The sequence below is a fragment of the Arachis hypogaea genome, chromosome 3, assembly GCF_003086295.3.
Source record: "Arachis hypogaea cultivar Tifrunner chromosome 3, arahy.Tifrunner.gnm2.J5K5, whole genome shotgun sequence".
NCBI classification, from domain to species: Eukaryota; Viridiplantae; Streptophyta; class Magnoliopsida; order Fabales; family Fabaceae; genus Arachis; species Arachis hypogaea.
In genome coordinates, this window is record NC_092038.1 from 11393412 (window position 1) to 11408919 (window position 15508).

The 15508-nt window shown below is 39.2% G+C and overlaps 1 protein-coding gene across 1 annotated transcript; it reads left to right on the forward strand.

The window, feature by feature from the left end:
- Window positions 1-13310: 13310 nt before the first annotated feature.
- On the forward strand, window positions 13311-14825 carry LOC112772936 (uncharacterized). The gene is made up of 3 exons (XM_029297370.1): window positions 13311-13624; window positions 13688-14262; window positions 14446-14825. The coding sequence occupies exons 1-3, from the start codon at window positions 13311-13313 to the stop codon at window positions 14823-14825; spliced, it is 1269 nt and encodes a 422-aa protein (XP_029153203.1).
- The last annotated feature ends 683 nt before the right edge of the window (window positions 14826-15508 follow it).

Below are 15508 nucleotides of genomic sequence, written 5' to 3' on the forward strand. Positions count from 1 at the left end.
GCGGATTTATTTTGTCCGACGCCAAAATTATACATTTAGCTTAGCAAGTATATTTAGGCACACTCAGTTAATGCACAAACAAATAATTCAAATAATATTCATATGATGCATGCCTTTCCTATGCCTTTCCTATGACTGATGAGGCTCATCTGTCAGTTATCAAGTCAACTCGACAAGTCCGGTTTGCTAAACCATGGACTGTCCCCTGATGAGCATCTCCAAGAGTCTATGCATAGTTTTTTCTCAAATATATATAAAATTGCTCAATGGGGGTCAACCTTCCTGAAAATTTAGAGTGTCCGGTCACATCTTACGTCGTAGTGTCAACAGAGTATCGGGTGTCGACCTGGAACACGTGGTGACAGGCCACGGTACTTTACCCAGGAAAACTAGTATCTTAGATCAATTGAGTATATAATGCCCAAATAATGTTCATAATCATTGTCATGCCATAATATCATATATATTCCAATTATACTCATTTTCATATTTACTTCACCAGTTTTTCTGCTTTACTTCATCCCCAAGTTATCTCAATTTCCTAGCTCAACTAACTACTAGGCTTAGTATTATATTTTATAACTAAAAGGATGAGAATAGAGGTTTAGAAGTCTAAAATTTGATTTAAAAACACAAAATCCAATTTTGCAAAAAATAGGGGCTACGCGTACGCGTGGGCGTGCAAAAACTGTTACTCGCGTACGCGAGAATTCCAACCCAAAAGGGTTGGTCGCATCACGAGTGACTGGTTGCGTACGCAAATCCCTGGCCATGCATACGCGTGGGCCACGCGTATGCGTGGCCATGAAAAGTCATCACTCGCGTACGCAAGCTCCCTGCTCGTGTAGGCGAGAATCCAAACCCGAAAGGGTTGGTCGCGTCGCGAGCAACTGAACGCGTACGCAAATGTCGGGTCTCGCGCACGCGTGGGCCATGCGTACATTTTTCCAAAATTTGCATAAGTCTGAAAAGCCGCAGAATTCCAACCTTTTTAATCCCAACTTCTGACGCGCATAACTTTTATGTTTTAAATTATTTTTCCTCTGTTCTTTGAACGGCGGAAACTTTACGGACCCAATTTTTATTTAAAACAAGTTTGAAATCATTTGGGGGTTCTGAAGCCAAGTTATAACTCGTCAAAGTTCGGCAAAAAAACTAATTTTTCACAAAATCTCAAAACCTCAATTTTCATTACACCAAACCGAATTCCCACTACTTACACATATATCCAGCACAAACATACTTCACAACATTCCAATACAATATCACTAACCACTCATGATATCACAAACCCTCATACTTCATTTTTTACACAATTCACACCTTAAACTTCTTACTTCCATCAATAAAATCTCCAACATGTTGTCATATATACATATATTTAATCAATATCACTAAAGAGGCATCATATCCCCATCACAACCATAATCACCAACACATGTTTAACTCCCATCATCAATCAATATCATAATTACTAAACATTCAAAACACATAATCATTACAGTTTATGCTATAGTCCACTTGCCTAAATTTTCACACGACATTATATATTAAATACGCGAAACCTAAATTATACCTTAGCCGATTTTCACGTGTTTATCGAGACACCACCAAGACACCAAAATCAGCCCCAAAAGGTCCAAGCACCCAACATCTGCCAAGCTCCAAAGTTCACAACTCAAACTCCAGCAACATATATATATATATATATATATATATATATATATATATATATATATATATATATACACACACACACACCTAAATTCACATATACCATACTTAAATACTCAAAATTTAGAACTCCGCATACTAATACCAAGAATTGGCTAGGGTTGGAGACCTCACCATACCCATGGATCAAGAGAGCTAAGTCCAACAAGCTCCACAAGCTAGATTGAATCTAGAGAACCAAAATCAACTAATTCTCAACTTGGATTCTCTTTAATTTTCGAAAATTAAGGGATAGAGAGACTTGAGTGATAGAGTGGCTTACCTATGAAATTGTTCCGATAGAATCATAGAGCTCGACGCGGTGGTCGTGTAGCCGCAAACAGTGCGGTGACCAGAGCTTGGAGTGGAAAGTTATGGTGGTTTGATTTGGGAGCAAGGGTTTTTCTTTTCTCACCTTCTTCCTCCCATGGATGGAATGTGAATGAGGAGTGAAGGGAGAAGAGAAGCTGTGTTCTCTTATGTTATTGGGCTAAATTGGGCCTTGGGCTCATTTTGGGTCGGTTCGCTTGGTTCGGCTCGTTTGGTCTAATTTTGGGCCAAATTCTTTGAAATTAGTGTCAAAATTCATGTTTTAATGAGCTCTATTCTAATTTAATATAATATTCACATTTTTAATTTTCTTTATTAAAATTTAATTTATTGACTAATTATTTACTAATTTAGTGGGGTTTACAGTTTGCCTGTCCGGTGGTCATAGATCTTCTTTATCATGACATTGTGTTCTTCATCTCATATGAATTTTAACTGCACAAAGTAATTCACCAAGATTAGTTAGTCGCAATAAAATAGAGTTCAAATGCAGTTAACTAATTCAAACCAAATTGGGTTCTTACCGCCCACTTCTAAGTCCAACTCTCTTTGGTCTCAGCTAGAATCTGCATGTAGGTCAGCCACGGTTGATCGTACATAGATTTAATGACCTCAGGTATCTCATGTGTGCGAGCATTGGAGTTTGGTGCAAACCTATCAGAAAAAAATCTCACATTAACAAACACATAAGATAAACAAAGTTAAAATAAATAAATTTAACATAAACAAACTTAGTATAAACAAACTTAATATTAAAAAATTGAACTCACAGCTGCATGCCATCGGGCCAAATTCTCAGCCAGATGACGGGCGGTGATTGAAGGACATCCTGTTCGGAAGCATTGGAGGAATCACCCACCGCACGCTCTGTCGACGTTGTCACTGCATCTGCAGAGGGCATAGCAGAAGGAGGCACCCAGTTCGGGTTTGGGACCATGATGAATTGCTAGTCCAATGGACCTGCCTGTGACGTCACATAGGTCGACGAGATAGCCAGGGTAGAGTGCAATGACTGGGCAACCCTGAGGGATTCGGTGGAAGCCTGCCCTCTACCCCGACCACATGACCCACTCAACCGACCTCTGCTATATATCGTCATGTCTGTACAGCGAATATATTAATAACATAACAAACACCAATAAATAATAACATAAGAAGAAACTCTAGAAAAAACAAAGAATTCTAAAAGTGTTTTAGTTTAGTAAATTAAAAAAATTACATAATGTTTTGGTTTTAAAATAATTAAATTAGAATGAATAAGTGTTTTGGTTAGTTTAACAAACTAACAAGTGCCTATAGAGCAATAAAACACTAATTACAACGGAGAAAATTTTCTTTCATAGAAACCAAAATGAATATATACATATGTAGTTCTCTTATAAAAATGCCATAAATATTTATCATAACACCAACTTAACAAAATAAAAAACGTAAACTAAGATCAAAATAATTATTCAAATGAACAATTGCACAAAAATACAGCAACCCAACAATTAATTATAACAATTTAAAAAACATAAGTTTAATTTTTTTTATTTTACTGAAAATCTTATAAAAATTTTGACAGACTCACCCTTAAAATTCGGATTTTGCCACCCTTTAAGGGTTCCATCCAAACCAAATACACATCAACCCTTCTCAACCGGTTAATTTTTTCAATCATTGTTAAGGTAACATACAAACAACTCAATCATTATTAATACAGTTAAGCATTTTTCAAACAATTCCAACAGCAGTAATCAGCAAACAACTCAATAATCTAACATTTTTTAGCAATTTCAGAGTCTATTCTAACCTATCACAACCACCTAAATCTACTAAAATAGAAAATTAAACTAACTAAACTCTACTAACTAATTAATTAATTTGATATAATATAATTTAAAATAAACAGAGTTCAAACAAAAAATCTTAATGCAGAACAAAAGAAAACGGAGTAGAGGGGTGGAGGTGCAGTGACAGCAGAAGCAGAAGCAGAAACGGCAGGGGCGTTGCAGTAGCGACGGCAGGGACGTTCAGTAGTGACGGCAACGTCAGAGGCAATGGGAGGCAGAAGAGGTTGACAGAGAGGAGAGATGAGTAGGTTAGAGAGAAAGTGGGAGGATGAAAGGTTAGAGAGAGAGAGAGACAAAGGTGAGAAGTTAGATATATATATATATATATATATATATATATATAGGTGACGTCTCTGGTGAATGTGCTCTTTCGGTGACTAAGGTGGCTACAGTGTAACAACCAATCTTGGAAAGACAGTTGGCACACTTGACTGCAAGAAGGAGAAATGGTTGACCCAATGAAAGACAGTAAAAGCATTAACGAAGAGGGGGTAAAAAAATTTAGGATTAGTTAACTTAACAAAATTAGGAACTTAGTTATAGATGAAAAAAATTGTGAAATAATTAAATTTGTTGGTTAAAATTGATGGAAAAATAGAGAAATCACTGTTTCTCAAGAGTAGCTATTGTAGGCCGCGGAGAAGGTCGTCCAGGAATTAGGGTTCCGACTGCACTTGGAGTGTCATTAGAGCCTGCTCTTTTCGTTGCCCAATTGCTGAAGAATTTCGTTCTTGAAAGAGTGAGTATTTGGTGCCGCCGCCACTGGAGGATTGATTTATTGTGACGAGCAGGCGAGCAGCCCCACCCCCAGATTTCGTTGACGGCACGGAAATAATAGTCATGGGTTGTTGCAAGAAGATGCTTCAGCTTAGCCAAATCAAAATCATCACAATCATCCAACAAGAAGAAGAAGTAAACACTCATCAAACACACCAAAAGAATGCAAATGTTCTTCTACTACTACTCATGAATTTGATGTTGTGGCTGTCGTGCAATCAACACCATTGGAAACCAATAATGATGTTGGGAGGGACGATGTTGAACTTGAAAGTGTCACTATTGATGATGGATTTGAGACTGACGAGCTTTGGTCAGAGCTTTATCAAATTGCTCATTTGGATTTTGGCAGAATTTATTTCTCAGATCAACATAATCAGTGAATTATTGTTATTGTAATTAAGTTGTTAATTATTTCTTTCAATTACAAAGTCATTTGAGAAATTGAATTTTAGTCTTGATGACTCCAAACATTTTGCCCCAATTCAATGGCTTTGGAGCAACAATCACGTCACAAAAATAGTTTTTTTTTTTCAGCAAATTTTCTTTTATTGCCATCCAGTAAACATTTGTCATTTACCACACTTGTCTTTAAGACACTCTCGGTCAACGAACTAGTTAAGACTTCAAGTGATAACCATATATGCTTAGATGTTAGAATCTTATTGACTAGTCAATTCATAGGCTTACTTAGCCACCGTTAACTATGCCACCAGAGAACTCACCATATATATATATATATATATATATATATATAGAGAGAGAGAGAGAGAGAGAGAGAGAGAGAGAATTTGAAATGAGGGAGGAGGGGGTTTGTGGCTCCAATTTAGGGCACAGTTATCGTCGGATTTTCTGGTGGATATTTTTGACGGTAATGCGAGACGGATCACCAAAACGCAGTGTTATATTAAACGTGCCTATCGTTGAATTCTTTCGATGGTAACTCTGATGCTAAAGTTGACGCCTATTTGTTGTGGTTTTCCGCCAAAAGTTACCGGAGGTTTTACCGTCGGAAGCGACTATTCGCCGATAATTATTTGACATGACAAATTTTTCATCAAATCCGTCGCTAAAATCTGATGCTAAGTTTGACTGTAATTGTTGCCGCTAAATCTGATGGTTCTTATCATTTTTCTTGTAGTGTAATAGCTGATTCATTGATTAGAATATGAAAGAGGTTGAACTTAAAATGTTGAAATGGTTGAAATGGTTAAAATGTTGTTGTTATTAATTTTATTATTAAATTAGGTTAGGGATTGAGTTTGCTAACTATGAATATGTTGATTTTGTTAATTTTAAATTGGTTTTGCTGATTATGAATATAAATTGGTTGCTCTGCATCAAGAAATTGAACAAGATAATGGAGTATGTGGTTCAAATGTCGGTCCAAATGCTAGTCGACCTTCTACTTTGTCAAAACATAAGGATAATAAAGTAGTATGTCTTATTTGCTATTCTGACTGTCAGTAAAACTATGAATCTGAATGGTGTAACATACTGTGATATTGTCTTTAAAGCTTAAGCTACTTTACTTTTTCAACTATACTTAACATCCCCTTGGTGAATTGAGATTACATGATCAAGTGCTCATTTCAAGTGATTGAAATTATTCAAATGTAATATTTTTTTATGATCATAATTAACTGCTTTTGATATTTCACTCTTAGGAGTGGGAGATCACTTCTGATCCTTAAGATAAATTTTCTATTGACAGTAAAGTTCAGGTTGTTTGTAGTGAAGATGGAAAATAGTATATTCAGCAATTAATTTCTTTCGATATTTTGTTAGAAGTTGAGCGAGTTACTGAAGTTGCAAAGCAGACTATCAAACAGAAAATTGCACAAGCGGCAACTATTGATGTCCAATCACAAAGTTTACGAGCAAAACTTTGTATAAAATCGGATGACCTTAAAGATGTGGTAAGTTATTCATCAATAAGATTGTCATTTCCTAATGTTTTTCCCTTATCTATAAAATTTAATAGTTTTATACATAAAATGCATGCTACTAGTATTAATGGAGTGTTTGACTAAACTGCTTTTGTTATTTAGATAGTATTGAGTTTGTCTCTTACTCTCTCTACCACTTTTAATAATTATTTTCTAAATGACTACCAGATCATACTTAATTTCTAGCTCCATTTTCTTCTAATTATTATTTTACAAAAATTGAAACAATTTTTTTTATAATTCTGCTATGTTAAACTCAACATTACTTACTACATTCATGGATTGTAAATTGTTTATTATGGTTTTTAAATTTTTCGAGCCTTAGGATTTTTATTTATTGAATTCTGTTTGTAAATTGTGTTTACTTGTTGAAATTTGCAAATTCTTTGTACTAGTTTCTTAGGATTTTTTTTAGTTTTGTTTGTAAATTTTTTTATTTGCTGAAATTTGTTGTTGTATCATTAAATATTTTACCTTCAAATTTCAAAGTCAGTTGTTTAATATGCATGAATTATATATTAATTTTTAAACATTTTTTTATTAAAAAATTTAAATTTAAGTTTACCGTCGATTAAATGTTGGTATTTATTAATTTAATTATTAATATATTATCGTCAGATTTATCGGGAAAAAATTTGATGGTAAAAATTACCAGTAGAAATATTTTGACAGTAATTAGCGACGGATGAAAAAATCCACCGATAAACAATTACCAGCGAGGTTTATACCGTCGGATTTATCCTGACAGTAATTCCAACGATAAACATGTTATTGGAAAATTTTTTTGGTAAATTTATCAATAAATTCGACGGTACTCAACGTTTTTTTGGTAGTGATTTAAAGCATGGTCGACAACAGGTGGCCAGTAGCGGCAAGTGACAGGAGGTAGCCGATGATGGTAGGTAACAAGAGATGGTAGCTGGATATGGGTGGATGAAATTGCAGTGTTAGAAGAAAAAAAAAGAAGTGGTAAAATAGTAATTTCAAAAAATTTATAAGTGATTGGGTTTGTTTATTTATTTATTTGTTGAAGTTGGTTGTTTTTATTTATTTTTTTTAAAGATATGTAATTGTATTGCTTTATACAAAAAGAAATACACTGTCCATTGTAGAGACAAAAAAAAAAGAGAAAATCTTCTACTTTGGTAAACACCAAATACTAGCAAAAGAAAAACAAATAGAAGAGATTAGAGATTCACAAAGAACAGTGTCCTATAACTTGAATCATTTCTTGCTAGAGCTTCTTTGCTGTTTTCACAATTACTGTTGCCGCCAACTTTTCATCTTTAAAAACCTCCAAATTTCTCGCATTCCACAATGCTCAACACAGAGATGTAAGAAAGGCCATAGAAGATTGTTTTTTTCGAGTACCTCTAATTACCGTTTGCTATTAGACTGTAAACTCCATGGTTCTATTTTGTACTATATCATTCACAAAAGGAGAGAAAAACTAAATCCCAGGAGTAGAATCGCATTGCACCAAAACATGAAGAATTATTTCATTGTCGTTTCTACATTTTTGACACATTACTAAAGTATTTAAAAATTTCTAATTGATCAAATTGAGTACAGATAATTTTTTATGAATTGTTCTCCACAAAAATTTTTGTACTTTGGATGATAATTTTTATTGATATTTTCTTAAATAGGTATATTTAATATGTTTTTTATGTGGTTGAGTTTAAAATATGAAAGACGAATGTTAGGAAGAATTATTTTTAGTTAATATCAATAATTTATTTTAAAATTATTTTATTTATCTTAAAATTTATTTTTTAAATAATAAGTTTTAGTTTTAAATCCTAATTAAAATATAAAAATATTTAAATTTTAAAAATATCGAATAATATTATCTAACAATAAAAGTTAATTTTTTATATTTTTTAACGTGATATATATATATATATATATATATATATATATATATATATATATATATATATATTATTCAACTCTACTTTCATCTTACACTAAATTAATACTACATCGTTATTTAAAAGAATGATGAGAATATTCTAGATCATAGATTTACAAAAATTTGATATCATATAATAAAATTATATTTTTTAAATATTTAACACATATAAATAGATAAAATTTTATTGATGATATTAAAAATAGGATAAATTACATAGATAAATTGATTGAGAATTAAAATTAACTTTTAATTTGATTTACACTTTTTTTAATATAAATTGAATCAATTGGATTTAATTTAGTGTGTATATATTATATCAGTATTAAATTAAATTCGATTTACTACTAATACAACATATATATATAAATCGAATCAACTTGATTCGATTTATTATTACTATATAACACATACATACTAAATCGAATCAATTTGCCATGAATTATAGCTCAAATTTATATTTCAACAATTTTTTTTAACCGAAGATAGGGAGACTTGAATCCATGACCTCTTAGATGAGTATGGAGAGACTATGTTATTTGAGTTATAAATCATTGACATTTGTTTTTTTTTTTTACAAATCTTATAAATTCAAAATGGAACAATAAATGATTTCTCAAAATTCGTTAAAAATAATCTTTTGACTCATTAACATGTAAAAAATCATTACTAAATTTTTTATATTAAAAAAATAATATAATGTATAGCTCTCCAAAATGACACGAGAATTAAAACTTACATTTTTTAAAAATAAGAAATAACAGATAATTACAATATAAAAAAATCAACTATATTTACAATATGTAATGTTACGGCCTGGCCCAAACATCACGCGGGCCGACCCGACCCATAGGCCACCCGACTCGAACGGTCGGGTGCAAGGCGCTCAACCACCGACCCAGACACGGGCCCTTCACAGCTCTCTGCTACAGCTGTATTGGGAAGCTTCGAGGAAGGTGGGTCTGCCCTTACAGGACCCACTTCTGACATGGTATATAAGGGGAGGGTCCTACCCTTCCCCCAAGGTACGTCACACATATCACTTTACTCTCATTTCTCGCCAGCATCACGACTGACTAGAGCGTCGAAGTGTCTTTGCAGGTGACACCTCGTTTCCACGCAAAGAACTCGGGACGTCGGCTACTCCATATTCGGCTCCGCAACCCGGAACCAGGCTATACACCTACTTATCAACCCGAAGACCCCTCCGAACCGTCCGGTACCCAACAAACCGAACATTGGCCCGTCTGTTGGGACGCCTAAATGGATGTCGTAGCAAGTGCTGCGGACCCGGGCAACAGGGCCAATCCGAAGGGGGCAGCCTTCGTGGCTTCCTCTCGGGGACGCACGAGGTCCCCTCCTCGACGACCCGAGCCACCTTTACGAGCCCAGGAGAGACACTCCTTCGGGGGAACTGGCAGTGATTGCGCCAGGATAATGCAGGAACTGCGCCATAGGGTGCAAAACCTGAAGCGCCAGCTGGCAGATCATGAGCAATGTCAACAAACTTCTGATTCCAACTATTCCCCGTCTATCGAGAGTCGGGGAAGAACTTCTCACAGAAGTCGCTCCCAACGCACTCCCACCCCAAGATCTGGATCTGAAAGTAGCCGGGAAAACCAGAAACACCCGAGAAGACGGCATGACCCCTTGATCTATACCCGATCTAGACGAACTCGCACCGCTGGGCGAGATCGGGAAGACTACGAAGAAAGAACGAGGAGAACGCGACGACCCATGATCATGGGAGCAACCCCCTTCCACCATTCTATCCTCGAGGTCCGGCTACCAAAGCACTTTGATAAGCCGACGGATATGAGGTATGACAGAACTCAAGACCCACAGGAGCACCTAACGGCCTTCGAGGCCAGAATGAATTTGGAGGGGTAGGTGACGAAGTCAGGTTTCACGCTTTCCTGGTCACCCTCGCGAGACCTGCAATACGGTAGTTTAATAGCCTCCCGCAAGGTTCTATCGCCAGGTTCCCGGACATTAGCCACGCCTTCTTAGCCCAATTACTACCCAAATCGCGAAAGCAAAACACCCGATCAACTTACTTCGGGTGAAACAAAGGCCCGGTGAGCCGACAAGAAAATACTTGGACCGGTTCAACGATGAGTGTTTAGAGATTGACGGTCTAACTGACTTGGTGGCTAGTTTGTGTTTGACGAACGGACTTCTGAATGAGGATTTTAGGAAGCATCTCACCACGAAGCTGGTGTGGACGATGCCGGAGATCCAAAGCGTAGCCAAGGAATGCATCAATGATGAAGAAGTCAGTCAAGTCGTGGCTGCCAACAAGCGCCAGCCCTCCTATCATCAACCTCGGCAGCACGGTGGCAGAAAAAGGCAGAAGGAGCGCGCCAGAGACGGCGGTCCAGGCAAGACATCCGGGCCGTTTACTTGAGTTGGGAAGTTCGCCAATTACACCCCTCTCACCGTCCCCATTGTAGAAGTTTATCAGCAGATAGCTGAGAAGGAAATCTTGTCGAAGCCCCAACCTCTAAAGGACCGAACCGGGGAGGAACAAGAGCCTTTATTGTGATTATCATAAGGGCTATGGGCATAAGACGGATGATTGCTTCGACCTGAAGGAAGCGCTGAAAAAGCAATCCGGGACGGAAAACTATCCAAATTCTCCCACCTCATCAGAGAGTCAAGGAGACGAGACCGTGACCACAAGAGAGAGGACAAGAGCCACGCGGTGAAGCGACATCACAAGCCCGATGATCACGAACACGGTCTCACAATAGTAAATGTAGTTATCGGAAGAGACGCGGCTCCAAAGTCGAAGTCAACGCACAAGAAGGACACCAAAGTCCTGGCGGTCTCATCGTCTAGCTCGGCGCCAAATGCCAAGAGGACTCCACCCATATCATTCGGTCCAGACGACCAATGGTTTGATGAGATAGCGAAAAACCCTCCGATGGTCACCACGGCCAGAGTGGGAATCAGCCTGATTAAGCGGATCCTCATAGACACCGGTGCCGATTCGAATATCATGTTCCGCAACGTGTTCGACGCTCTGGGCCTTCGTGATGCCGATTTAAAGACTCACCAGCACGGGGTGGTAGGCTTGGGTGACCACTTCATCAAGCCCAATGGGACAATCTCCTTTCCGACATCCATAGGACTAGGACAAGGAAGAAGATCGGTAATGGCGGAGTTCGTGGTTCTTCGAGACTCCACAACCTACAATGTCATCCTGGGGAGAAAGACCATCAATGACCTCGGGGCAGTGATCAGTACGAAGATGTTGGTAATGAAGTTCGTCACTGATAACTAGTCTGTGGGATCCATAAGGGGAGACCTAGAAACGGCAGTCGCCTGCGACAATGCCAGTCTCTCCTTAAGAAAAAAGTCCAAAGAGGCATCGGGAGTATTTCTCACCGACCTGGACGTCCGGGTTGACGACAATCCCATACCTGAGCCAGAAGGGGATTTGGAAAAGTTTAGGGTCGGCGACACAGAGGAGAAGTTCACATTCGTGAACAGAAACCTCCCACACGACCTGAAGGAACCCCTAATGGAGATGATCAGGACCAATGGCGACCTATTTGCTTGGATGCCAGCCGACATGCCGGGCATAGACCCCTAGCTCATGTCACATCACCTGGCCGTCAGGGCGGAGGCCAAACCGGTGGCCCAAAGGAGAAGAAAAATGTCACAGGAAAGAGCAGAGGAGGTGGCCAGGCAGACGACCAGCCTCCACGAAGCAGGATTTGTCCGGGAACTTGACTACTCGACTTGGCTGTCGAACGTAGTCCTGGTAAGGAAACACAACGAAAAATGGAGGATGTGTGTAGATTACTCCGACCTTAACAAGTCGTGTCCCAAGGACTGCTACCCCCTGCCCAACATTGACGCACTCGTCGATGCGGCGGCAGGATATCGGTATCTGAGCTTTATGGATGCTTATACTGGCTACAACCAGATATCGATGCACCGGCCTGACGAGAAAAAATGGCTTTCGTAACGCTGGGGGGAATATATTGCTACAAAGTAATATCGTTCGGCCTAAAGAATGCCGGGGCCACATACCAAAGGTTAATGAACAAGATATTCAGCGACCTTATATGCAAAATGGTGGAAGTATACGTGGATGATATCCTTGCAAAAACCACCCGACCAGAGGACCTCTTGAGCAACCTAATAAATGTGTTTGCTTCCCTTCGGCAACACGGCATGATGCTTAACGCGCTTAAGTGTGCCTTTGTCAGGGAAGCAGGGAAGTTCCTAGGGTTTATGATAACCCAGAGAGGGGTGGAGGCCAACCTCAAAAAGTGTCAAGCAAAACTCCAAATGAAGAGCCCAAGCTGCATCAAGGATGTTCAGAGGTTGACAGGAAGGCTCACCGTACTGTCCCGTTTCCTCGGTGCGTCGGCTGCGAAAGTACTACCATTTTTCAACTTGATGAGGAAGGGGATAGCATTCGAGTGGACCCCGGAATGTGAAGAAGCGTTCAAGCATTTCAAAGAGGTTCTCGCTGCACCACCAGTTCTCGGGAAGCCTAAGGTCGGAGAACCAATATACCTATACTTGGCCATAACGGATGAAGCGATGGCCGTAGTTTTGATGCGAGAGGAAGGGAAGGCCCAACAACCAATATACTTTGTGAGTAAAGCATTCCAAGGAGCCAAACTGAGATACAGCAAACTAGAGAAGTTGGCACTGGCACTCCTAACCTCTTCCCGCAGACTACAACAATACTTCCAAGGTCATCAAGTGGTCGTGAGAACAGACCAGGAAATCCGCCGGGTACTTTAGAAATCCGACTTAGCGGGAAGAATGATGACTTGGGCTATCGAGCTATCTCAGTATGACTTGCGGTATGAGCCCAGGCACGCGATTAAGACACAGGCCATGGCCGACTTCTTGGTAGAGGTAACGGGGGACCCGACCGAGGAATCGAGCATAAGGTGGAGGCTCCACATAGATGGGGCCTCCAACCAGACATCTAGAGGTGCCGGGATCATTCTGAAAAGCCCCGTCGGGGTCGTATATGAACAATCAATCAAGTTTGAGTTCCCGATGTCAAACAACCAAGCGGAGTACGAGAACCTCCTGGGTGGCTTAATCCTAGCTAAGGAAGTCAGAGCCACGAGGTAGGAAGTGTGCAGTGACTCACAGGTCCTTACCTCTCAAGTGAACGGGAGCTACCAAGCCAGGGACGCACTGTTACAGAAGTACCAGGAGAGGGTCAAAGAGTTAAGTAAACAATTCAAGGAGGTCACGATCCAGCACGTTCTAAGGGAAAAGAACACACGGGAAGACCTCCTATCCAAGCTAACAAGCACAAAACCAGGAGCCGGCAACCAGTCTCTCATTCAAGGTATGATAAAAGAACCAGCAGTCACCCTCCACCTGACAAAGATAGACCTTACTTGGATGGACCCGATTGCCAACTTCTTGGAAAACGGCAAACTCTCCGATGACGAGAAGATGGCCAGAGCGTTGAGAAGGGAGGCAGCCAAGTATGTGATCATACAAGGCCAGTTGTTTAAAAAGGGACTTAGCCAACCCTTGCTGAAATGCCTACACCCCGAAAAAACGGATTATGTGCTCAGAGTGGTCCATGAGGGGTGCTACAGTCACCACATCGGGGGCAAAGCCCTTGCAAGAAAGCTCATTAGAGCTGGTTATTACTGGCCATCGATGATGAGAGACTCCCAAGAATTCGTAAGGAAATACGTCAAGTGCCAAGAGAACGCCAATTTCCACAAGGCCCTGGCAACCGAGCTCAGTATATTGACATCTTCCTGACCCTTCTCGCATTGGGGAGTCGACCTCCTGGGACCCTTCCCGGTAGGTCCAGGGCAGGTCAAATACCTCATAGTTGTTGTCGACTAATATACCAAGTGGATAGAGACCCAGCCACTGGCCAGCATATCCTTATCCAATTGTCGGAAGTTTATATGGAAACAAGTGATAACCCGATTCGCCATCCCCGAGGTCGTCATCTCTGATAACGGGACGCAGTTCACTGATAAAAAGTTTGTAGAGTTCCTTGCTGGTTTGAGCATAAAGCAAAAATTCTCATCTGTTGAACATCCCCAAACGAATGGCCAAGTCGAGGCCGCGAATAAGGTCATCTTGCTAGGCCTCAAAAAGTGGCTTGAGAAGAAAAAGGGAGCATGGGCTAATGAACTCGCCTCCGTCCTCTGGTCCTACTGCACAACCGTGCAATCGTCCACAGGTGAGACCCCAGTCCGTTTGACATACGGGGTGGATGCTATGATACCCGTGGAAGTCGGCGAGCCGAGTCCACAGTTGCTTCTGGGAGGAGTTGAGGAAGTGGTGCAGTAATTTACAACCACAAACTAACTGGCAAGTGCACCGGGTCGTACCAAATAATACCTCAGGTGAGTGAGGGTCGATCCCACGAGGATTGATGGATCAAGCAACAATTGTTAAAAGATTTACTTAGTTAGGCAAGCAGAAAAGGATTTTGAGATATTCAAAAGGTTTAAATTTGAAAAGATCAGAAGGCAGGCATGCAAGTAAATAAGTTGAAAATAAAATATTGGAGAAACAGTTAAGGCTTCAGAGTTATCTATTTTTCCGGATTAATTTTTCTTACTAACTATTTTAATCATGTAGGATTTAATTTATGGCAAACTATGTGACTAGACCCTAATTTTTTAGACCTTTCTAGTCTCCTCTAAAATTCATTAACTGCTAATTTCTTGGTCAATTAATTCCAATTAGAAGCTACATGATCAAATTCCAGTTTATATGCCACAAAAACTCTAATTACCCAAAAATAAAAGGATTATATGTCACGTATCTCGTTAAATCCAGATAATTAAAATAGGAAAAAATGTTTTCAAGTTGTTGTTCAAGTAAAGAGCTTTTCCATGTTTTACAAGAACTCAAACAGAAAGAGGGTCATACTTCCGTTCCACCCAAATTCATAAAATAAAGAGCGAAAAAATTCTCAAATTATAAATTCATACATGAATTAAAATAGAAAAAGTAATAAAATCAAT